General features: G+C 34.3%; 1 protein-coding gene across 8 annotated transcripts in view; it reads left to right on the top strand.

The window, feature by feature from the left end:
- Positions 1-24605, top strand: part of NBEA (neurobeachin) — a 764716-nt gene that overhangs the window by 626640 nt on the left and 113471 nt on the right. For all 8 annotated transcript variants that reach the window (XM_043991721.1, XM_043991715.1, XM_043991718.1 and 5 more), the window contains one exon: positions 13408-13520. In XM_043991721.1, coding sequence (XP_043847656.1) covers positions 13408-13520 — 113 coding nt within the window. The remainder of the gene's footprint in view (positions 1-13407; positions 13521-24605) is intronic.

The raw sequence follows: 24605 nt of genomic DNA, 5'->3' as shown, positions 1-24605 counted from the left end.
CTAGGTACTATGAGCAATACAGAGAAATATGAGGCAGCCTACATCTTCAAGGAGATCACAATTTAGCTAGAAAAACGATACAATACTCATGAAGCTTTTTAATATGAGTAAAATACCAATATATTATATTGTGTGGCATACAGATCAATGAATGCTATGAGAGTTAGAGAAGTGTCCAATTAATGTGAGCTGAAAGAGTCAAAGAGGGCTTTCTGCAGAAGTGGGATTTGAGATACATCTTTAGGCATAGAAATGAATGAAAAGACATTTATTAAGCTTTTGCCATATGCCAAGTACTGTGCTAAGTATTGGGTGTGCTAAGCACAGAAATATAAAAATCAGTATAAGCCTTCAAGGTACTTCTATTCATTTTATATGTATTATATATTCTTATGGTATATGGCATACCATAAGTATATATTATATATACTTATAATAAAAAAAATAAACTTAAACCTAAACTAAGGTGTTTGGGTTGTTTTTTTTTTTGAGGGGTGGGGAATATCCTGAATAAGAGAAGTTATAGCCAGAGAAGAGTATTTTGGTCTGTAACCTTAAGGAGGGTAAATAGAACAATAGGGGAGCTGATGGACATTTCCCTTCCAGTATAAATGGCAATACTGGTTTGATTATAGATCTCTAGAGAAGAGGAAGGTAGAAATAGAGTGAGGCTAGAGGAAGGGAGATGTCACACAGTAGGGAGTGTGCATGTAGCAGCAGGGCAGGTGGCAAGAAGATGTCTGGAGTGGAATGTTAATTTGTGTCCATGTACTTTCTACTTGTAATAGTGCATTAGTGTGCTTATTTATTAATGGCCCAAAGACTGGAGTTCCAAAGTTGAGTGTAGACCTTAGATAAGTAGAGAATGCATTCAAACAACATTGGCAAGAAGTACAGAGATAGAAGTAATATGGCATGTTCAAGGAACAATGAAAACTGTAATTGAGAGCTTATTTTGGCATTACTGGTAAATAAATTGAATAGGGAAAGTGGGATTAAGTTATGTATTTCCTGTAATTTCACTGTGGTGGAGTTTGGATTTAATTGAAATAATTGAAATTGAGGGGGGTGCCCATCAATTGAGGAAAGACTAAACAAGTTATGGTATATGATTGTGATAGAATACTGTTATGTTATATAACAAGTGGTAAAGGGAATGGTTTCAGAAAAACCTAATAATGTATGAACTGAATATGTGAACTGATGCCAAGTGAAATGGAAAGAACCAGGAGAACATTGTGCACAGCAACAGCGATATTATAGGGGTGCTCAGCTGTGAAAGACTTATCTACTCTGATCAAAACAATGATCCAAGACAGTTCCAAAGAACTCATGATGAAAAATGCTACCCACCTCTAGAAAGAGACCTGATGAATTCTGGGTTGAAGCAAATTTTTAAAATTTTCTTTTTCTTTTTTAACATAGCTAATATGGAAATATGGTTTATGTGACTTCGAACATATACTGAATATCAAAATCCTTGCCTTCCCAGTTGGTGGGGAAGGGGTTGGAAGGAGGGAGAGAATTTGGAACTGAAAAGAAAAAAGAAAGAATAATATCAATAACAGCAACAATAATAATAACATCCTAGTCAAAGGAAGCCACCCAAATAGTCATAGAAAATTCTCTAATTATGTACAGTATTAGAGACTTAGTGAAACAATATCTTATCTTGGGGGGTCCTAGTTCCTTCCCAGATGTTAACATTCCTACCAGAGACACAAATTCAAAGGAAATTAAGTTGTTTTATCTTGTGGTACTTCATTTATTCATGAAACAAATATTTACTGCTACACTCATTTATTTGTTTTAGTATATACTAAAAAGGTGAATTTTTTATATAGAATATGCTGCTCAGAATTTATATACATCTAAAAGGGTAGTAGTTCATCCTAATTTGTAGTTTTACTTTTCTGAATATCTTGAAGTGCTGAGTTTTTATTTGTTTTTTAGCGAGGATTGGGAAGATTGAGTAGTTTGGTTTGAGCCTATGATTTTATCACTGTGGGTAATTCCCAGCCTGGCAATTCCTCCAGACTCAAACTGGAACACTTCCAGACCCTTAGCAAGATACCATGGCATGGACAGATGCAAATTGGCAATCTTGTCACCCACTACCCCGTTCCAGATCACAGATCCAGGTCAAACTGAGAATGGGACCTTCAGCATTATGGTGTAAGGCTGTAGTGACAAAGGAGGAAGTATATAAGCCTGCGGCAGGAATAGCAGCAACAATAGCAGTCTGCCTCAAATACCAGGCATAAAGCAGGATCTCATTTTTAGTATATAGTCCAGTTTACAGAGGAATAACCAGGGCAGGAATCTCAGAACAAAAGGATCCTACAATTCTGCCATTCTGAACCAACAGAACTTTTCAGCTATATCATAGGAACTGAATCCAATAGAAGTCTGCTGTTGATCAGATCCAAACCCAGGTCAAGAACTAGTAGAATTCAGACTAGGGGGTTCAGCAATCAGATTTTGTCCTGAATCAGACTACTTTGGGAGCTGAAAGCTTGCTGACCCCCAGCCTGTCTCTCAAACCCTAGAATAACACAACACTCCATGCCATAAGAAAGGAGCAACTGGACTAGCTGATACCATCCCTCCACAAGTGCTACAGAACCCAGCCCTAACAATAAGTACATAGTCAAAAAGTAGGCTGAAAGAATAAGCAAACAAAAAGGAATCCCACCATAAAGAGTAATTACAGTAGCAAGGAAGCAAAAGATACAAACCCAGAAGACAAAAATGACTCTGAAACACCTACAAACAAAGCTTCAGATTAAAGATACAACTTAGGGACAAACTCAACTAGAATTTTTGGAAGAGATGAAGCAAGAATCTTTAAAAAGCATTAAAAAATTATAAATGGAATGAGAACACTGGAGGGGGAAAATGGAAAAGAAATGAGAGCTATGGAAGAAAGAATTGTCAAGGCTAATTAACAGCTTAACACAAGAGGTATAAAACTTTGCCCAAGCAACAAACTGCCTGAAAATTAGAATGGTCTAGATTTAAAAAAAAAACAAACAATGATTCCAGGAGCAGCTAGGTGATGCAGTGGTTAAAGTACTGGCCCTGGATTCAGGAGGACCTGAGTTCAAATCCAGCCTCAGACACTTGACACTTACTAGCTGTGTGACCCTAGACAAGTCACTTAATCCTCACTGCCCCACAAACAAAACAAAACAAAACAATGACTCCATGAGGCAACAAGAAATACCAAGAGCCTGAAAAAAATCATAAGAAAATGTGAATAGCAAAAGCACATGACCTTGGAAAACAGAAAAGAAAAAACTTAAGAACTAAGCTTTGAAAAATGGGGATGGAGGGTGGGGAAGAGCCAACATGCCAGAGTAAACAAATCATTCTATCCAAACTTTCCCAACATTTACCTCTAAACAAATGTAAAATAATATGTCAAATTGAATTCCAAAGTGACAAACCAACTAAAGGTCATAGAAGAAAGAGGATGGATCTGGGGCACTAGGGTGCAGGCTTACCAGGATTGTAACATGTTAGTGAAACTAACTATGGCCCTTGGAGGAAGCAGTAGCAGTAACAGTAGCTCTCACTGCTCAGAGGTGATAAGGGGATTGAAAAGTTAGTTGGAAAGAGATTCCAGGGTTCCTTTCTACCAGGACTGGGCACCATTTGGCAACTCTGTTGGCCATTACCTAATTCCAGAGTGGAGAGAAGTGGTTGTGGATGCAAGAGACAGGGACTCTAGTTACAGGTTGTAGTTTATCAGAGAGGAGAGGAATTGTATTTGCAAGAGAGTAGAAACCCTTCCTGGGTAAGGACTAGAACACAGACCAGGATAGCAGTGACCATACTTCTCCATGGATCACAACACTTTGGAGGCACCAAAAACTTACAAGCCCCCAAAACTAACTTTGAAAATAGCAGGACAAAAAAGCTCAAAGCTTGGGACAGTGATTCACCCCACCAGGTGAACAGGGCCAAGCTCTAACATAAAGTTCAAAGTCAAGAAATAGGCTGGGAAAATGAGCAAACAACAAAAACAAAAATGACTTGACTATAAAAAGCTGCTATGATGACAGGTAAGCTTAAGACACAAACTCAGAAGAAGACAGTGACATTAAAATGTTTACAAACAAAACCTCAAAGAAAAATGCAGATTGAACACAAGCACTATAAGAATTCCTAAAAGAGGTAAAGAGTTGGGTGTTTTTAAAAGCAACAAGGAAATTAATTTTAAAAATCAAGAGAAGTAAAGGGAAAAATTGGGAAAAGAAATGAGAGCAATGCAAGAAAACTATGATAGAAGAATTCACAGCTTTGTAAAAGAGACACAAAAAAATTGTGAACAAAATAATTCCTAAACAGATTTTGTCAAATGATAAAAGTTATAAAACTCACTAAAGTTAACTCCTTAAAAAACACAATAATAGGCCAGATGAAAAAAGAGGTATAAAATCTCAATAAAGAAAATTAGCTTCTTAAAAAGCAAAAGAGGCCAGATGGAAAAAGAGTTACAGAGCCTCATTAAAGAAAATAATTCCTTAAAAATTATTTGGTCAAGTTGAAGCTAATGATTCTATAAGACACCAAGAAACAATAAAACAAAGTCAAAAGAATGAAAAAATTGGAAGAAATTCTGAAATATCTCATCAGAATGAAAATGAGCCTATAAAATAAATCAAGGAGAGATAATTTAAGAATTACTGGACTAGGGGCAGCTAGGTGGTGCAGTGGATAGACCACCGGCCCTGGAGTCAGGAGGTACCTGAGTTCAAATCTGGCCTCAAGACACTTAACACTTACTAGCTGTGTGACCTTGGGCAAGTCTCTTAACCCCAATTGCCTCACTAAAAAACAAAAACAAAAAAAAAAGAATTACTGGATTACCTTAGACATCACATTTCTAGAAGTTATAAAGAAAAACTGCCCAGATATCTTAGATCCAAAGGGCAAAATAGAAATTTAAAGAATCTACCAATCACTTCTTGAATGAGATCCCAAAATGAAAACTGCCAGGAATAGTATAGCCAAATCTCAGACTTCCCAGGTGAAGTAGAAAATATTGCAAGCAACCAGAAACCATTCAAATGCCATGGAGCCAAAGTCAGAATCACACAAGATTTAGCAGCTACCACTCTAAAGGATTAGAGAGCTTTGAATATAATATTTTGGAAAGCAAAGAAGCTAAGACTATAACCAAGAATAACCTATCCAGCCAAACTGAGTATAATACTGCGGCGGGGGGGGGGGGGGGGGGCGGGGATTGATTATTAATGAAATAGAGGACTTCCAGGCATTCCTGATGAAAAGACTAGAGTTGAATAGAAAATCTGACATCCAAACATAAAACTCCAGAGATGCATAAAAAAGTGACATGATTAGTCTATATTGAGAAAGATTACATCTCAAAGACATATTGGATAGCAGGGATGTAGAGGTAGAGTGACCCGTTAGGAGCAAATTGTGACCCACAAATGTAGTGGAATATTGCTGCAGTATAAGAGGATACATGTTAAGGATTCAGAGAAACTTGATAAGACTTATTTAAACTGAGCCAGAGTGAAAGAATAAGAACAATATTCACAACATCCACTACAACATTCTAAAAGGGAAAAAAATTCAAAAAAGAAACTGAATGCTATAGAATTATGACTAAGATTGATCTTGTGGGGGAAGGGGGGGATTTTAGGCTATTTGACTGCTATGACCAAAAAAAGAGCCAAGATATTCTATTTCAACAAATCTTAAAAGAAAACTGCCCAGATCTCTTAAAACCAGAGAGCAAAGTGGAAATATAATCCACCAGTCACTTCTGGAAATAAATACCAAAATGAAAACTCCCAAGAACATCATAGCCAAAATCCAGAGTTTCCAGGTCAAAGAAAAAATACTTAAAGGGGCCAGAAAGATTTCAAGTACTGAAGAGATATAGTCAGGATCAAACATGAGTTAGCAGCCATCATTGTAAAGGAGCAGAGAATTTACAATACAGTATTCCAGAAGGCAAAGGCTATTTATCCACCAAATTTGAGCATGAAGCTACAGGAGGGAGAAGGACCTTTTATGAAATAGAGGGCTTTCGAAAATTCCTGATGAAGAGACCAGCACTGAAGAGAAACTTTGAAGTTCAAACATAGGCATGAAGAAAAATGTAAACAAGTAAATATGAATGAAAAAATTATGGAGGACTAAACAAGGATAAACTTCTTACATTCAAAATGGAGAGATGATACATGTGTCTTCTCTAAATCCTAATATCAAGGGTCATAGAGGGAGTCCAATTAGACATGGCCTAGGAGTGATTCTGTTATGTGTTGATGATCTTAAGAATGGACAGAGTGGGGAAGAAGAATTAACTGGTTGGTGGATGGAGTAGGAAAAGAAAGACTAGTCAAAATCACCTCACACATTCAGGGTGTGGAAGTAGTCGTTTCTACAAACAATGAGAGGGGCAGGGAATAGCTGACATTTGTACCTCAATCTCATCCAAACTGCTCAAAATAAGGAAGAATACACACACATACACACAGAGTTGAGTACAGAAATACATTTTGCTTAACAGGAAAATAAGAGGAAATGGTGAGAATGGGGTAAGAAAACTAAATGTAGAGTAGCTTGAGGGAGGGATTAGTCCTAAGCAAAACTCTAAGCATGTAATATATAGAGAGATATATTATATGTCTACACCTACATATAGACATAGGTATGTGTGGGTGTGGGAGTGGGTGTGGAAATTTGAAGGGGTATCCATAAATTGGGGAATCATTGAACAAGTCAGAATATGTTAAAGTGATGGAATATTGATAAAAGTGTCAATGTAATAACTTTTGCCTTTGCAAGAGAAGGGCTACCTCTTCATTATAGAAATGAGGTGATAAGAGAAGAAAATCTCTCCTTGATCTCTTTTCTAGGTCAATTGTTTTTAATGTATCAAGTACTTTATATTTTCTTCTATTTTTTTCAGTCTTTTGTCTCTGTTTTTAATATTTCTTTTCTCCTGAAGTCATTAACTTCTATTTGATTCATTCCATTTTTTAAGGCATCTATTACTAAAGGTCTTATACCTCATGCATTAAACTATTAATTATTTTTCCAAGTCTCCTATATTTTAATAATGTAATTTTTAAATTATTAAAACTCTTACATCATGTCTTAGGAATTCTAATTGATCTTGTGGGTATTTTTTTTTCTTTGAAGCTTTGCTTATAGGTATTTTTGAGTTATTGTCGTCCTCTGGGTTTGTGACTTAGAAATTCTTCGTATCCTAAAAGTCTTTTATTTATTCTTTTAAGTGAAAACCAGCCAACATTGAGGGGTTTTTCTTCACTCTTCATGCCAAACTCATCTTCAGTTTCCTCCTGCTTGTCAGGGAAAGGGGGTGGGGTGGGAGCAGGGTGAGTTGTGTCTTAATCAGGTTGTTGTTTAGTAGTAGGAGAGGGCTGAGCTATGTTCCCTTCTTCTCTTCTATCTTGGTCCCTCTAGCCCTTCTTTCCAGGGTGGACATTTGGCCAAGAATGATAAAAGACGGGGGGTTGGGGGGCACCAAAGGGATTCAAGAATAAAGGATGGTATAGAGCTGAGTTGGTCACCAAGAAAGCAGTGGATAGAGTTCCAGCCCTAGAGTCAGAAGGACCTGAGTTCAGATGTGGCCTCAGACACTTCCTAGCTGAGTGACCCTGGGCAAGTCACTTAACCCTGTTTGCCTCAGTTTCCTCATCTGTAACATGAGTTGGAGAAAGAAATAGCAAGCCACTCCAGTATGCTTGTCAAAATAAAAACAAAACCCAAAGGTGTCATGAATTGTTGGACACAACATAATTAAACAACACCAAGGAGTCAAGGTAGGGTAGATATGAGAAGATTGCTAGTGTCCTAGTGATAGCCTAGCAAAGAACTGAGGAGTTAAGAGAATAGAGGTAACAGTGAAGATGAAGAATAGAGTTTGGCATCACAGAACAGAGAGAGTGATGGAATGACAAAAGATTATGATTAGATAAATTTCATAGTTCGTGGCCATGGAAATTAAACCTTTGTGAGTAATGGTGAGATCAAAGATGTGATAATCTCCTGTGTTAGAGCAAAAATGCAATGGAGGATTATGTGTTGGGAATGTAGATTGAAGAACTTTGACAGTAGGGTATTTGAGGAAGCTAATATATGTTGAAATTCACTAGTATGAATAAACATTAGAGTGGAGAGGACTCTGAGCCCAGCACTGAACTCATTGAGAATGACCTAGAGGTTGATGGATAACAGCCACCAGAATCTTGATTGGATGATAAATTTGGATTGAATGAATCCCTGAGAAGGAGTGGTTGCAGATTAATGATGTTGAAGAGTCTAGAGAGGCATTTGGGAGCAAGGAGTATTCTGGCTCCTTCACTGTAATAAGCAAAGTCAAGGTGTGAGTGAAAGAACAACTAGTTTTGGACAGCATGTCCAGGGAGCCCAGATCTCAGTGAATACCAGAAGATGGAATGGATGAGAAATGAAAAGGTTTAGGAGAAAAGGGAAATTTTAATTTTAATTAATAATTGAATAAGTTTAATTATTCAGTGTGTTTACCAGAGAGCACAGTGCAAGTAGAAGGCAGGTCTACAGTGGGGCATTGATGTTGGGAGAGGCAGGTAGGATTGAGAGGGACAGGAATGAAGAAGCAGGCAGAGGAAGCATATGACTTTGTACATGTAAGGGCAGGAGAGTAGAACCACTGGATAGGGAGAGCATAAGGGGTTGGGATTATACTAACCATTAAGAAATTCTGTTGTTGTTTAGTCATTGTCAGTTATGTCTGACTCTTTATGACTCAATTTGGTGTTTTCTTGTCAAAGATACTGGAGTAGTTTTGCCATTTCTTTCTCCAGGTCATTTTACAGATAAGGAAACTGAGGCAAATGAGGTTAGATGACTTGGTTATGAGGTTAGATGACAGGCCCAGCACTCTATCCATTGCAGATAATTAAGAGGCAGATAATTAAACTGTTCAACATTGTCCCCTAAGTTGTAACATCATGGCAAGTTGTGATGTTGTGTCTTGGAAGGCCTTGCCTCACAGCAAGCAGCAATAGGTGGAGGGAATCTGAGGGATTTAGTAGTGAGACAGGAGGAAGAAATTACAGGTGGCCAACTGAAGTCCTTAGGGGCAAGGATGGAAGTTTGAAGAAGGGTTGCCCTGGTCTGGCCCTAGGAATGGTCAGTATAGAACTGAACAAAGGCTCTAAGGCAAAGACATTCTCAGGTTAGATTATTATCCCAGTGAGTATGTGACTTTCTTAAGGACAAAGAAATAGATCTCATATTTCCTCTTTAGCCTACAGAGTATACAAAACAATAACTATTTATTCAATTGAGTTAACCTTAAGCACTTAAAATGCTTATTGGTTGGTTTGTCTTAAAAATGTGACTTCACCTCAAGTTTCTTTTCCAGTTTTTCTTCAGAATTTTTAAGATTTTGACATTGTAGCCTAGGCTAAGGAAATGAAACTAGTGGCTACAACTTTCGTTCTTAACATTATCTATGATTTTGAGCCTTTCACGGGCTTCTTGTTTGCTAGAATTTTGTGAGCTCAGTTTGATCTCTTTACATCCTTCTGAAGACTTCTGGATTGAGTATTTTTCCACTGCATTTAAAAACAACATATAACAATCCGATACTCATTTTGAACTCAATGTTAGCTAGTGCTTCTGATTTTACATACATTATGTAATTAATTTTTTTTTCTGTCTTCTAAAGATATTAATTTAGGTATACAAGTATGTATCATGTACTTTAATGAATTAAGTAAACAGTAGATCTCTTTACACTATAATACATGAAGACCCCCAAAAGTGGGTCTTCAAATAGCTAAATATTATTTATGGGAAAAGAAGATAAGCCACTTAAATTGTAATTTGGTCTTAATGAAAACTTATTTATTTGAAAGTTGTACCTTTTTTGATTATCTGTGCCCTGAATCTCATGATAACTAGCATTTGATTAAAACCTAGTTTCACTTTATAATTTCTGTTTTCCTTTATTTTGGTTGAATATGTTGCTGAAATATAATACCTTTTTTCCTTACGTTACTTGAGTGACATTAAAAAATATTAAAAAATTCACTGTCTTGCCTTTTAAAAATAATGCAATTATTTCCAACATAGCTTCTTATAAATGATCCCCTCTAACTAAACTTTTTGTAAAGGTTTGTGAAATTTTTATATGATCAGCTAATGAATTCAGCATAACTTTCCCCTACCCCAACCTTTTTCTCCTGTTTAGCATTTTCCACTTTTTTACCCTGTGATGTACAAGCCCTCACTGGTTAATTATGTATATATTTAGCTACTGCATGTGTTGGGCTTATTATTGTCATCTAATTAGATGTAACTTGAACTGCTTGCTTCTAGAAAAATCATTAAAAATTCTTTCCTAATGACCTAGAGATGACAAAATGTCTGTAAAGTGTGAAGAAGCAGACAAGCATAGGAACATCGCTCTTAAAGAGTGTTAATCCAGATGCTGCAATCATCTAATTAAACAATATTTTGCTGTCATTAACATTTTCACCAAGGAATTGCAGTTATAATTTCTTTGTCAGCTGTCTCTAGATCACTTTACCTTCAAAACTAAAGTGCCATATAAAAACATTAAATTGGATGGTTTAATTAAAAAGTTTTTTTTACCTTTTTTTTATAATGAAGAAACATACCCAGTATTTCTGAGATCTCATTTACTGTGCCTCACTTTTATTGTTCAAGTAGATTAGTGTCATAGGCTTACAATATTTAATATTCAGCCTTTAACATTAATCTCTATAAGCCTGTTTGTTGAAAAATCTGCTCTTGCCACTGCTCAAGAAGGTGTGGAATCTACCAACTGTACAAGTTAATCTACTGAATTAATTCATCAAAAAAATAAAACTATACATCTGTTATATAAGAACCAAACAAGTATTGCTATTAAAAATTAATTATTTTAAGTGATTTAATGAATAACAACCAGCCATTTTTAAAAATAATGGTAATTAATATTTGAGAAGATTAAAATAGTAGACCTTATTCATTATTAAAAATTTTGGGCCCCTAATAACTTGCAGTCACAGTCATATATGATTATATTCTTAAATATATATTTAATTCAAACTCACATACTTTCCTATCCTTTTGTGCAAAAATTTTAAATTTACAACTTCTATTAATGAAGATCCCTTAACACATTTATTTGTACATAATATAATATTTACTTGAATTAATGTCTTGGTAATTATGGTTGACTATATTTAATTATTAGCATAATTTTTTAAAAAACAAAAACTTTTACAGTCATTTCACTAGTATTCTGAGTCACAATAAGAGATCATATAGAAGATGCATCTTGAGCTTCATCTTAGAGGGTTTCTCTGAGGAAGAAATGCAGAAGAAGTGAATGTTGGGAGATTGAGCATCTTATATGAGGAATAGAGAGGCCATTTTGGCTAGATCACACAGTGTGAGAGGAGGGGTAATGTCTAGTCAGGCTACAGAGAAAAGTTGGGACTGGCTTGCAAAGGGCTTTATGAGCTAAAAGAAGAGTTTATACGTGTAAATCTATAGTCATATTTATTTAAGGTAAATGGCAAATGTCAAAATGTGGCTTTTAGCTTGGTAAACAATTAACATGAATCTTTTCTTTAATAATCTCCATTTTAAATTGAGAACATTATTTCACATCATTGCATATTTCATCTTCCCTATCATCAAAATGATAGCCATATGTTTTCAGTTTTAAATTTCATTTGGAACAATTTAATATTTTAAAGATATTCCTTTGTTGTTTATATTATCTCCTTTTCCCTATATATCAAGTAGTATAGGGAATAATTCTAATTAAAAATTTATGCCTTTAATTTGATATTTTTAGTGTTCTTTATTTAAATCATAAAGGATTATGAATTAAAAATTATAAATACTTTAATAAAGTAACCAAAAGTTATATAATTGGTTTTTAATATATACATTTGTATCACATTCAGTGGAACTAACCCTGGGCAGCGTAATACTTATTTTGTGAATTCTTTTAGTAGTAATAATGATACATTATATTTTGTAGCACTGTATATCTTTCTTTCATTTACATTATTTCATTCGATCCTCACAATTGTTGTTGTCCAGTTGTTCAGTTTTGTCTTACTCTTCATGACCCCCACTCTCCATGACCTCTTGGTGTATCTTTTCTTGGCAAAGATACAGGAGTGATTTGCCATTTCCTTCTCAAGCGGATTAAGTGACTTTCCTGGGGTCACATGGCCTGTGAGTGCATGAAGCCAGATTTAAAATCAGGTCTTCCTGCCTCCTAGCTCTTTATTAATTTTTATTAATAAATTTATTAATTTTAATATGTAGGATGGTTTATTTTTATGTCATTGACCAAATCAAGTTGAAAACAAATGGATTGCCAGCAAATCCAAACTCTTAGGTGTACCTATAGCAATGTGGTTCAACACCATCCTAGGGCAGGGGGTAAAATACAGGCAGAAGGTAGCACATCACACCTATGATATATCTTAACTATAAGACAAGTATTCAAGACCCTCTGCCACCCTACTTCTCTAGTCTTAGATAACATTATTTTTCTCAACACATTTACAGTGCTCTGACCAAACTCATAAAAATATACCCATACTTAATGCCTTTACACACAACATTAACTATACCTGGAAGAGTCAAAGGTCCTTCCTTTTGGTCCTTGAATAGTACTTTATTGCCTCTTGTAATAGTTACCATAATTTTTCCTGCATTGTAGCTTACTTGTATATGTCCTATCCCCTAATTTTTAAGCTCCATAAGAGTAGGTATCATTTTTAATTATCTTTTTATCTTGACTAGCAAGATAAAATGCTTAGCAAAATTAAAAAGATAATTTAAATATGGTATCTGCCCTTATTGTTGTCAGTGAATGGAAGGAAGTGAGGTTGCAAGAGAGAGAGTTGAGGAAGGTTTCATTCCACTGAATCCCTGTGGTATATTGGAACTCCTTTTCATAATACCTAAATCCTGATGCAGATAGATGGTCTAAGATACTGATACATAAAGTTTTGAAATTTTTATCCTTCCTTGTTGTATAGGTAGGTTGTGTCTTATATTTTAAAAAATGCTATAATTGAAAGGATTTGCTTTGTATAGACATGAACTAGTAGTATTATATTAATTAATTTTTGTAGTCTTGAATATTTGTCTTATATTTCATAAAAGATATCTATTGATACCTAATTTATAATTTAATTAATAAACACAGTGAGATAGACGAATAGTTTTTAATTGAAGACAAGTCACAGTTTGACAAATGAAAAGTAAATTTGCAATACCAGTTTATTCTCTGATATATATATACACCCCCACACATATATAACATTTAATAATTATTCAATTGAAACTATTTCACATCCTTTTTTTCTTTACCAGGACGAACATACAACGATCTGAACCAATATCCAGTATTTCCCTGGGTATTAACAAACTATGAATCAGAAGAATTAGACCTGACCCTTCCAGGAAACTTCAGAGATCTTTCAAAGGTATCTTTTAACAGAAAACTAATTTATTCACACACACAAATATATATATATATATATATATATATATATATATATATATATATATATATATATATATATATATATATATATATATACATACACATACACATTATGCTTGAAAGAGCATATTTGTTTCATGATGATTAAAGACATAATTCTAATAGCATCCAATTAAGAGAATAATGAAAAGAGCACTAAATTAGCATCCCTAGGACCTTGGTCTGTCTTATACCAGCTTCATCACCTCAGGCAAGTAACTTAATGTCACTGACCCTTAGTTTCCCTTATCACTAAAAATGGAATTTTAGCTCAGAGTTGTTAGAGCAATCCAATGATATGTATAAATGCTCCTAAAAAAACTTCAAAACTGATTATAAAAAAGGCATATTTTTATGATTTTGTTTTATTGAGACTCAAGAAGGATGTGTACATGCCAGTTTGTTTCTTTTACCCTTTGCAATAAATGTCTGACTTAGACATTTTAAGTATAGGGAGCAGTCTTTGGGATAATAAATGTTTAACATCTCAGCCTAGGCAAAATGGAAAGCTTATACTACAAAGAATATAGATAATTAAAGGTTTGTTCCTGATAGCCTAAATTTTAAAATAGGATAAGAGACCTAGTGTTAATGCAAAGTGTGAAGAATAGTATTTTCTGAAATATGATGAGATAGGTAATGTGTTAGGAATCACAGGCAAATAAAATGACATGCCATTTTTTAAAAGATAGAATGTGGTGAACTAAGTATTGATGAGGTGAAGTTTGCATAGTCTATCAAGGACTTAGAAAAAATTTTTTAGCAAAACTCTTCTTAACAATACCACCTATATCTAAAAATTTCCATCACTCAAACATAGTCAAAAACTCAAACTTCCAAACAACAAACAGGAGTCAGAGTCCACCTATTGAAGCTAGTGAAGCTAGTGAAGCTCTGACTCTCATTCAGAATGTAGGTGTGCCTGTTTTACACATAATTCTAATAACCGTTGTTGTTGAGCTCTCCAGCCAGAAACTTTTAGACTCAACACATAGAGAGGGGAGGTGAAGGAATATAGGGTCTTCTACAATTTGATGTGGTAACAGGTGATAGCAAGAAAGGGACTAAACAAAAATAATACTAATGGGAGCAGTTGAAGGCCATGTAGTATTGGTACAGTTTGATTTACCTCAACAACTGTGGAGGGCATCACTGTATTGCAGACCAATGTGCTAATTTTTATTCGTAATAATTACTTTAAATGGCTAAAACTTAAGATGTATTTTTAGTTATATTTAAGGAGATAGAGAGGGAGAGAAAAAAGCATTTTTAAAGTACCTACTGTGTGCCAGGCACTGTGTTGAGCATTTTGGAAACATTATCTCATTTCATCTTCACAACAGCCCTGAGAGGTAGATGCTATTCTTAACCCCCCTTTTACAGTTGAAGAACTTGAAGCAGATAGAGGTTAAGTAACTTGCCATGGGTCACATAAATAATAAATTACTGAGTTCAAATTCGAACTCAAGTTGCCACCTGGCCACCAGATAGGAATGCATTTTAGAATTTGTTTCTCTCTCATATTAAGACCAGTTTGTTTCTATTATAGTTAACAAAAGATTTATAGCTTATTTTGTATCCATTTCTATTACATATTAAACATAGGTAAAAGTTGGACTTCAAGTGTTTCATTACTTCTTTTTTTTTGCAGGGCAATGAGGGTTTCATAACTTTTTTTCTTTTCTTTTTCTTTTCTTTTCTTTTTTTTTTTTGTGGACAGGGAAATGAGGGTTAAGTGACTTGCCCAGGGTCACACAGCTAGTAAGTGTCAAGTGTCTGAAGCCGTATTTGAACTCGGGTCCTCCTGACTCCAGGGCCAGTGCTCTATCCACTGCACCACCTAGCTGCCCTGGGTTTCATAGCTTCTAATAATTTATCAGTCATTTTAGATTTCTTCTACTCTGTGTTAGGCATTTTTTTAGTTCTATTAGTTAAGTCTACTAAAGATAAAAAAACCTGGAAAAGGGAATCATTTAACCAATGAACTTGGAATAATTAGTTATCATTTGGGTAGGAAATAAATTATACTTAGATATGTTAATACATACCTTAGTGCATTCCAAATGGACAATAAATTAAAACATAACAAGACAGTTATTAAAAAAGAAAACAAAATGATATGTTTATCTGAATTATGTAAAGAAGATAACTTTCTTATTCTGAAAATAGAAGAAATTATTAGAGACAAGGCAGAGACTACTTAAGTACACCAAAATAAATCTATTCTATAAAAGAACAGATTAGGAAATAATGTGGCAAATAAAACATGGTATTTAAAATATATAAAGAACTGGAAATTGCTATAAAAACAATTTTCTCAAAACAAAATCATCAGTAGTCAAAGAGATGCAAATTCAAATAGTGTTGAGATGCTACTTCACACCCATCAAATTGGCAAAAATCATTCAAAGAAATGCTATTTAATTCTGGCAGGGATGTGAAGAAACAATCAGTAAGCATTTAACAAGTGCCTACTTTGTGTCAGGCAGAGTTGGAAACTTTTACAATCTTTTGGGGATGTGATCTAGAAATACAAAGTAAAAATTATAAAAATAATCACACATTTGGCCCAGTAATTCCACTTAGGGCATCAAACTCTGAAAGTGTTATCAAAATCAAAATGAAAGATATGTTCAAAGATTTTCATAACAACATTATTTATAATTGCAAAAAATCCCTGGATTTTACTTATATAACCAAGAATAGGGGAATGGCTATCTTACATATAAGTGTAATAAAATATTATAATGTAATTAAGACAAATAAGTACTATAAAGAAATCTTACAAGACTTATGAAATAATGTAAAGCAAAAGCCAATTGGATTTGGCCATGAGGAGCCTATTGGTGACCTTTGAAAAAGTAATTTCACTAGAGAGCAGTGAATAGACAAGTCAGATGACAAGGTATTTAGAGGTAAGTGGATAATAAGGAAATAGATATAGCAGATGTAGACTACTATTTTATAAGAGTTGAGGAATAAATAGAAAAAGAGAAATGGGACAATAGCTGGAAGGCAAAAAACTATCAAGTAAAGACTTTTTTGGGGTTTGGAGAAAACTGTGCATGTTTTATACAGATGAAAAATAACTAGTGAAAAGACATAAAGATGAGTGAGAGAAAAGATTGAAGAAGCAAGGTTCGAGAGGAGCAAAAAGTAACAGAATCATGGATACAGGTTGAGAAATTAACTGACAATTAATAAGCAGAAATTCATCATATTTCAGACTTAAGCAAGGGAGGGGCTAGAAAGGTAGAAGAGCAGCAGTCAGTCATCACATGCCTGTTGTGTGCTTAAGAGAGACAAAGAAAGTGAAGACCTCATCTCTTCTCTCAAATAGCTTAAATACATATGTGGAAATAATACATATGCACGATATAGCATAACCAATAGAACCAGGTATAAATAGGTGCCAATAAATGGCTGGTGGTATAGACAGTAAGTGTTATAGAAGTGAGGGGAAGGAGATGTCACATTAAAAAATGACTGAGATTTATATAGTGCTTTAAGGTTTGCCTTAAATAAACTTTACAAATATTATCTCATTGATGTTTACAACTATCCTAGGACAGTAATGCTATTGCCCCCTAATTTTGCAAAAGAAGTCACTGAGTTTGATAGGGGAAAAATGAGTTGCCATGTATTACTCAGCTAATAAATGCTCAAAGCAGGATTCGAACACCAAGTTCTTAATCTAAGTTTTACCTATTTTGTTATGTCACCTCTAGGATAATTTGTCATCATTCAGTAGTGTCCAACTCTTCATGACCCCATTGACTATATAGTCCATGGGGTTTCTTGACAAAGATGCTGGGATAGTTTGCCATTTCCTTCTCCAGTGGATTAAGGCAAACAGAGGTTAAATGATTTGCCCAGTGTCCTACAACTAGTGTCTGAGAGCAGATTTGAACTCAGGTCTTCCTGACTCCAAGCCCAGTGCTCTATCCACTGAGCTACCTAGGTACCTCTAAGATAGTTAAGGAATACTTAAATGGAGGAAGAGGACAAGATGTGTAACCTTTGTCAGCTTCAGTTTCCTCATGTGACATAGTTGATAAAAAAAATACCTTCCAGGGTTATGAGCATAAAATTAGATAGTATTTATAAGGCACTTTGCAAATTTTAAAAGGTTATATAAATGCTAGTTTTTATTATCATAATGAGTATTTGGCTGCACCTAATTGTCTCTTCCACCTAATCCTGGTTCATAGGCTACCTACTTACTTCTCATCAGAGACCTCATAGGCTAAACACAGTGGTTGTTTGACTTCCCATAGCATCTAATAAAATAAACAAATGATAAAAATGTGTTGAATGAATGAATGAATGTTGTTTGTATAGAAAAAGTTTAGGTTTATGTATTATCTTTGTACCATATACCACTGGTAGGGCTCAGAAAAAGTAACTAGCAGGACTTTGCATTTACACCTGTGTGCCTCAATCAATGCTTACTTATTTGCTATTCATATTATAAGGCAAATCTTTGACTTTAGAATAGGGTTTCCACCCTCAGCACCAGGTGCCAGAAGTGATTATTCTAAAAATGCCAAGTTTATTTGTCTTCAGATTGTGGTTTGAATGCCATCTGTGTATTTGCGCTCATGCCCAGTGGTCAGTCTTATAATCTTAATAATGGCAAATTGAACTTTACCAACAATGATAGGATTGAAAAAATCCTATTTGTGAAGCCATGACTCTTATGGAAAATTCAGATTATATAAAATGATATGTGCAAATAGTTACAAGTAATAGTTTATAACAATGATTAAGTAGCTGATGTCATTTTAGTCCTCTTTAGTTTTCCAAAAATTGAATAATTTTCCAATAACATGGCATATTCATTATTAAGCATTAAGCAATATTACAGTTTAGTTCAAATATTAAAGTTAAAGGTCCATATTGGTCAAAATATCTCCTTGTATTTTCTAATTATTTATTTTCCTTGCGCCATTTAGTTGAACATTATGAAAGGATGGCATAGGGATCAATCAGCATTTTTTATCAGTAAGATATGTTGAATTTTTCATTTGTTGAGACAGCATAGGTTAAAGTTTTATTCATTAGAGGTTGTATTTATTGTTTGACAGAATAGAAAGCTGATGAAATAAGCTGTCATAGATAATCATTCAGTATCAACATATGAAACAACATGCCCATTTTTCTCCTTTATCGGTTTTTAAAATACACCAATATAGTGAAATAGATAAAATGTAGGTTGTACATTGATATTTCAGTTGTATACAGTCATTTTGAACTTGATTCCAAAATAATGGTGATTGCATGAGTTTGACATTTCCAACATCATATTGTCTCTGCTTATTAAAGTATAAATTGGAATTTTTCCTCATTTACTTTCAGTCATGCACTCAGTTAAATAAGATAGTTTCATCAGAAGAGAAAATTCTACTAATATTGACATGTATATGAAATATCACATATAACCATCCATTGAGTAGAAAAATATATTTTGTTAATATAGGAGTTGTTTGACTGACAGATGATGATAAGCATAACCATTCTCTGAAATTATTATGGCACTTTAAAAAAAAGGAAGTGATAATGCCTTGAGGCTTCTAAATGTAATAATGCAAATGAAGGCACTGAAGTGTGAATGAATACTCTTCAACAAGCTACTCTTGAAACTGCCAAATCTCTGTGTTCTGTATATAACAAAGTTTACATTGTAAATGAGGAGAGGGAAAGATCTCAAACTAGAAATGTTGGTGCATGTTCCTTTTAAACTTTTGGCTTAAATTAGAAGGCTTTCATTAGAAGATAATTTAACAACAGGAAGTAATTAAGTTCTCTTTAGTTTTGGTATAAAGCACTAAATAGAATACTTTGGTGTTATCTATGAGGGAAATTATTAATGAACAGAATTACTGTATGCATGTAGCTGACCATTATAGGTGCCACCGATTGGCGAATGGGGGAGGGAAGAAGGAACAAGTGTTTAAGTATTAATATCTGCTGTGTACCAGGCATTATGCTCTGTGCTTTACAAATATTATCTCATTTGAATACTAAACAAATTGTACTTGTTTAATGTAATGAAATATTTTTATGCAATAAAAAGCTCTTTGAAAAATTTAGAAATGCATTGAAAGAATTATATGAATTTATGCATGTAAGTAAGCAGAACTAGGAAAACAATATACAGAATGACTAAAAGAATGTAAATGGGAGAAAGATACTTATTGCTATTAAATTATGAACCAGTTTGGATCCAAAGAAGAATTGGGAAACTGTCCCTCTCTCACTTCATTACAGAGTTAGGAACTTTGGGTATGAAATATTGTATATATTGTCAGACATAATGAAAATGTCAGTTGGTTTGGTTAGCTGGTTTTTTTCTCTTTTTAATCTTTGTTACTAGGTGTAGTTCCCTGGGTAGGGAGACAGGGAAGGGTCTAGCCAGAAATAAATGTGATTAATAAGATTAAATTATTAAAACAAAATTTGTCTTTCTCTAGCCCAGTGACACCTGTACTGTTTTCCCTGATTTCCCAAAGATTATTGACAGCAATATCAGCAAATCACATCTGGGAGTTGGTTTAGGCATGATGATTTGAACTCATTGAGAGCATTTTGGTGTTTATTCTCCACCCTCAGAGACTTGGAACCTTCATACTCTAACATGATTTGATTTACTTCATTGCTTAGAGGATCTTTATTTTCATGTGTGTGGATACTCTCTAGTGATGTAGGTTGAAATCTTTCGACCTCTCTCTGCCTTAGAAAGATAAAATATTTACTACGGGCTTACTATGTACCCCAGCCACCTAGAAGATGTTCTTTGTGAGTTGATATGACAGAAAGTAGTTCTTACTTGTGGACAACTTAATTCACGATTAGTGAAATCATTCCTCAGATGAAAGAGACAAAGTCTGTCCTTGTGCTTATTTGCAAAGCTTAATGCTTTACTGTAATAGCCTTACAGAATCACTTCCCAAAGCATCAAAAGAGAGGATTGTAGAGGAGGTAATCTATTTACAAAACAAATATGTACTGCCCTGGAAACTGGAATTTTATGGCATTAAAATAAATATGTTAATTTATAAAAAGTCAGTCATATTAGAAGATATTATTCTTTGTATTTGTATCTCACTGCCACTTCACATGTTCAAACCAACTTAATTTAACAAACATTTTTTAAAGTTTCCTACCCTTTGTCTAGACTCCTAACAGATTTTATCTGGACTTTGAAGAATTGGTAAAATTTGAAGAGATGGTTCTTGAGCATTTCACATTCCCTACTTCTCTTTGCTTAGCTCAGTTTTTCTCCAGTAGAGAGACAAGACATGTCTCCTCCCTTCAATTCCTAAATCTTTCTGCCCTCCCACAGCCTTTATAACAACTGATTACCAGAATATGATAACTTCTTTCCTTTATGTAGTGTGATAAGGCTGCACTTCTTAGCCAGTTCTTTCTGCTGAGATTCATAGGACCATTACATCTGACATTGAATTATCAGAAATTTGGGGGATTTTGCTTTGTGTATATGTCTTCAACTGAGACCTTAGGACCTATTGGGTATTTGATAGGGATCTCTTCTACATACAGATATGTACAACACAGAGGTGGTGGTAGCCGAAAGTCAGGTATTTTGGATATCTGGTGTAGAATATTTCTTTCTGAATACTGTGAATTTGCTTGCCAGACGGCCTGCATTCCCTAAAAGCAAAACTATCATTTCCAAAAGTGAATGGCTTCCCATCCCACTCTATTTGTGTCCAGAGTCTTAATGGACCCTTTTTCTCTCTACAACATAACATATTGTCTTCCAGGTGACAAATATATGTATAGGAAAAGTCAGGGTATCCTTATTCATACTGCAGTCTCAGCATTTTGTGTGACCATATACCTATTTATTCATCCATTTTCAAGCTATTACTGCTGACATGTGGCCAGGATCCAGAGTTGATGATATTGGGATCCTAAAGCTTTTGTTAATGTGGTCAGGGAAAGTGAATTAATAGGGATGAAATAGCTTGAGAAAATTCCTGCTAGTCAAGGAAGACAACAATATACTTACAAAGGCATTGGGGCACGAGATGTAACAAGAGAGAAAAAAAGAGGAAAGGTCCCTTAATTAGTTCCAGACCTTGTAACTTTACATCATTTTTTCCTCTTCTAATTGTCTCTGGTTGTGTCCTTATGAATATGATGGTGAAATTTAGATTAACTGTACCAATAAATAAATTCACAGTTGGTTACAAAAATGGTACTTAAAGATTCATTTATAAATGTCAATCTTAGTGGAAACTCCAAGTTGAAAATTACAGGGCTCTTGATCCTTGTCTTTATCTTGCTCCACATTTCTGTCAGTTCTCTGATGAAGGGGTATTTATCAAATTTGCTATTTCTAGATCTTACATACAGATATAGATAAAAGGAACACAGAAGACCAAAAGCCTTTCCCTAATAGATATAGGTATCAAAAGAACTGAACACTATTAACAAGAATACTTCAGTTAATCAGCAAGTACTTACTATATACCAGGAATTGTGCTGAATTCTACGTATATTTTTTTTAAAAGGCAAAGAATAGTCCCTCCCTCCAAGGAGCTTACACTCTGTTGAGGGAAACAATATGAAAATATCCAGGTATACACAAAATCTGTTAAAATCCATCTCAAGGACAGAAATGATTCATATATGAGGAATCCAGGAAAGTCCTCCTGTAAAAGGTGGGTTTTGAGTTGAGTCTTAAAGCAAGCTGGGGGAAGCTAAGAGGTGGAGGTGAATGGACAAGACATTCCAGATAAGAAAGATAGCCAGTGCAAAGGCGCAAAAACCAAAGACACAGTGACATGTTTAAGGAACAGTTCAAATGATTAGGAATGCCATCCCCAATCCCTCACAAGCCTTTTACCTAATTCTTAAATGCTAAAGAAATTATCCTGGAGATGATAGGAGCCACTTTAGCTCATTGAGGAGAGTGATGGCATAGTCAGACCTTTGAGTTAGAAAAATTACTTTGGCAACTGAGAAAGGACTGGAGTTGGGAGAGTTTTATGGTAAGAGCACCATTTAGAGAGCAACTTCAAGAGTTGATGAGGGAGGGCTTGAACTATGGTGCTGTGTGACTACAGAGAAGGGGACATATATTAGAGATATTGTGAAGATGTAAATGACAAGATTGGATATATGGGATATGACAGAATGGATATATGGGATGATTGAGAAATCAAGGATTAACTTGAAGGTTTTGGACTTGGGTGACTGAAAGGATAATGGTACTTTCTACAGTAATAGGAAAGTTGGGAAGAAGGAAGGATTTGGGGGGTGGGTAAGGGAGCTAAAGAGTTTTATTTTTTTTTTTAAACATTTTTGTTGTGCTTACTTTGTATCAGTTCAATATGTCTTCCCAGGTTTTTCTAAAACCATCTCCTTCATCATTTCTTAAAACACAATAGTATTCTGTCACTTTCATATACCATAACTTGTTTAGCCATTCCCCAATTGATGGGCTCCTTCTCAGTTTCTAATACTTTACTACCATGAAAAGAATTGCTATAAAAATTTTTGCACATATATGAGTCTTTTTCCTCTTTCTTTGATCTCTTTGTGGTGTAAACCTAGTAATGGTATCACTAGGGGAAAGGTTATACACAGTTTAATGGCTTTTTGGGCATAGATCCAAATTCTTCCCTAAAATGGCTAGTCCAGTTCATGGTTTCACAACAGTGCATTAATGTATCTGTTTTCCCCATACCCCTTCACCATACCCCTATCATAAAAACAGAGAATCTAGAAAATGATAAACAACATGAAAAGTTGCAGAGAGGTCAAGAGGCTTGAGAATTTAGAAAAGACCATTAACAATTAAGATAAATTAACAGTTAAGAGAACATTGTTGATTTTGGTGAGAGTTGTTTCATTTGAATTTTGAAGTCAGACTTGTGAGGATTAAAAAGAGTATAAATAGAAAGGAAGTGGAGGCAGTAATTATTGACAGCCTTTTAAAATGTAGACTGATATTTTATTATTTAAATTCTCTACTTGTCAAATCAAATAGTTTTATATTTTTTCTAACCATTGACCTGTTTTATTTGTTATGAGCTTTGTTGGCATATAATTGGGTAGAAGAGTTTCTCTTTATTTCCTCTAAATTGTTGTTTATTGACCTTTTTCTATACTATCAGTTTAGTTTTCCTGTTTTGCAATCAAAGTAGTTAATAATTCAAATTTATTAGTTTTTTTTCTTTAAAGTGCCTACTTTTAGGGGGCAGCTAGGTGGTGCAGTGGATAAAACACCAGCCCTGGATTCAGGAGAACCTGAGTTCAAATCTAGCCTCAGACACTTGACACTTAATAGCTGTGTGACCTTGGGCAAGTCATTTAACCTTCATTGCCCTGCCCCCCCCCCAAAAAAAAGATAGCAACTAAGGTGCCTACTTTTGTATATCAATTTAGTGATCTTTATGCTTTCAATTTTGCTCATCTCTTTTTTTAAAAGAAAATATTATTGGCATTTCTATTTTGGAATTTATTTAGACTATTTTATTTGTTACTTTTTTTTTTCTTTTTTTGAATTACATGCCCAATTTATTAATTAAAGACTTCTTTAACTACATCCAAAATATTTGGCATAATGTTTCACTGTTTTATTGTCCTTAATGAAATTATGTATTCTTCCTTTGACCAATAAATTCTTTAGAATTAAATTATTTAATCTCCTTTTAAGTCTGAATCATTTCTTCAGAACCCCTTTATTGATTGTAATTTTATTATGTTATGGTCAATAAATTAAATATTTAATTTTTTCCTCTTTCTGCATTTTTATGAAGTTTTTATGCTCTATTTATAATTAGTTTTCATAAAGTTGCCATGAACAAATGAGATTATGTATATTTCTTTCTATTCCCATTCAGTACTTTTCAGAGCTCTTTCATATATACCTTTTCTAAAATTTTATTCAGGTCATTTACTTGTTTGTGTTTTTGATAATTTTTTCTAAGTCCAGAAGTGGTACATTGAAGTTCTGATCAATAATTGTTTAGCTGCATTTTTCTCCCTGTAA

This window comes from Dromiciops gliroides, chromosome 3 (assembly GCF_019393635.1).
Source record: "Dromiciops gliroides isolate mDroGli1 chromosome 3, mDroGli1.pri, whole genome shotgun sequence".
In the NCBI taxonomy this organism is placed as follows: domain Eukaryota; kingdom Metazoa; phylum Chordata; class Mammalia; order Microbiotheria; family Microbiotheriidae; genus Dromiciops; species Dromiciops gliroides.
This window is presented reverse-complemented; position numbering and strand designations above follow the sequence as displayed.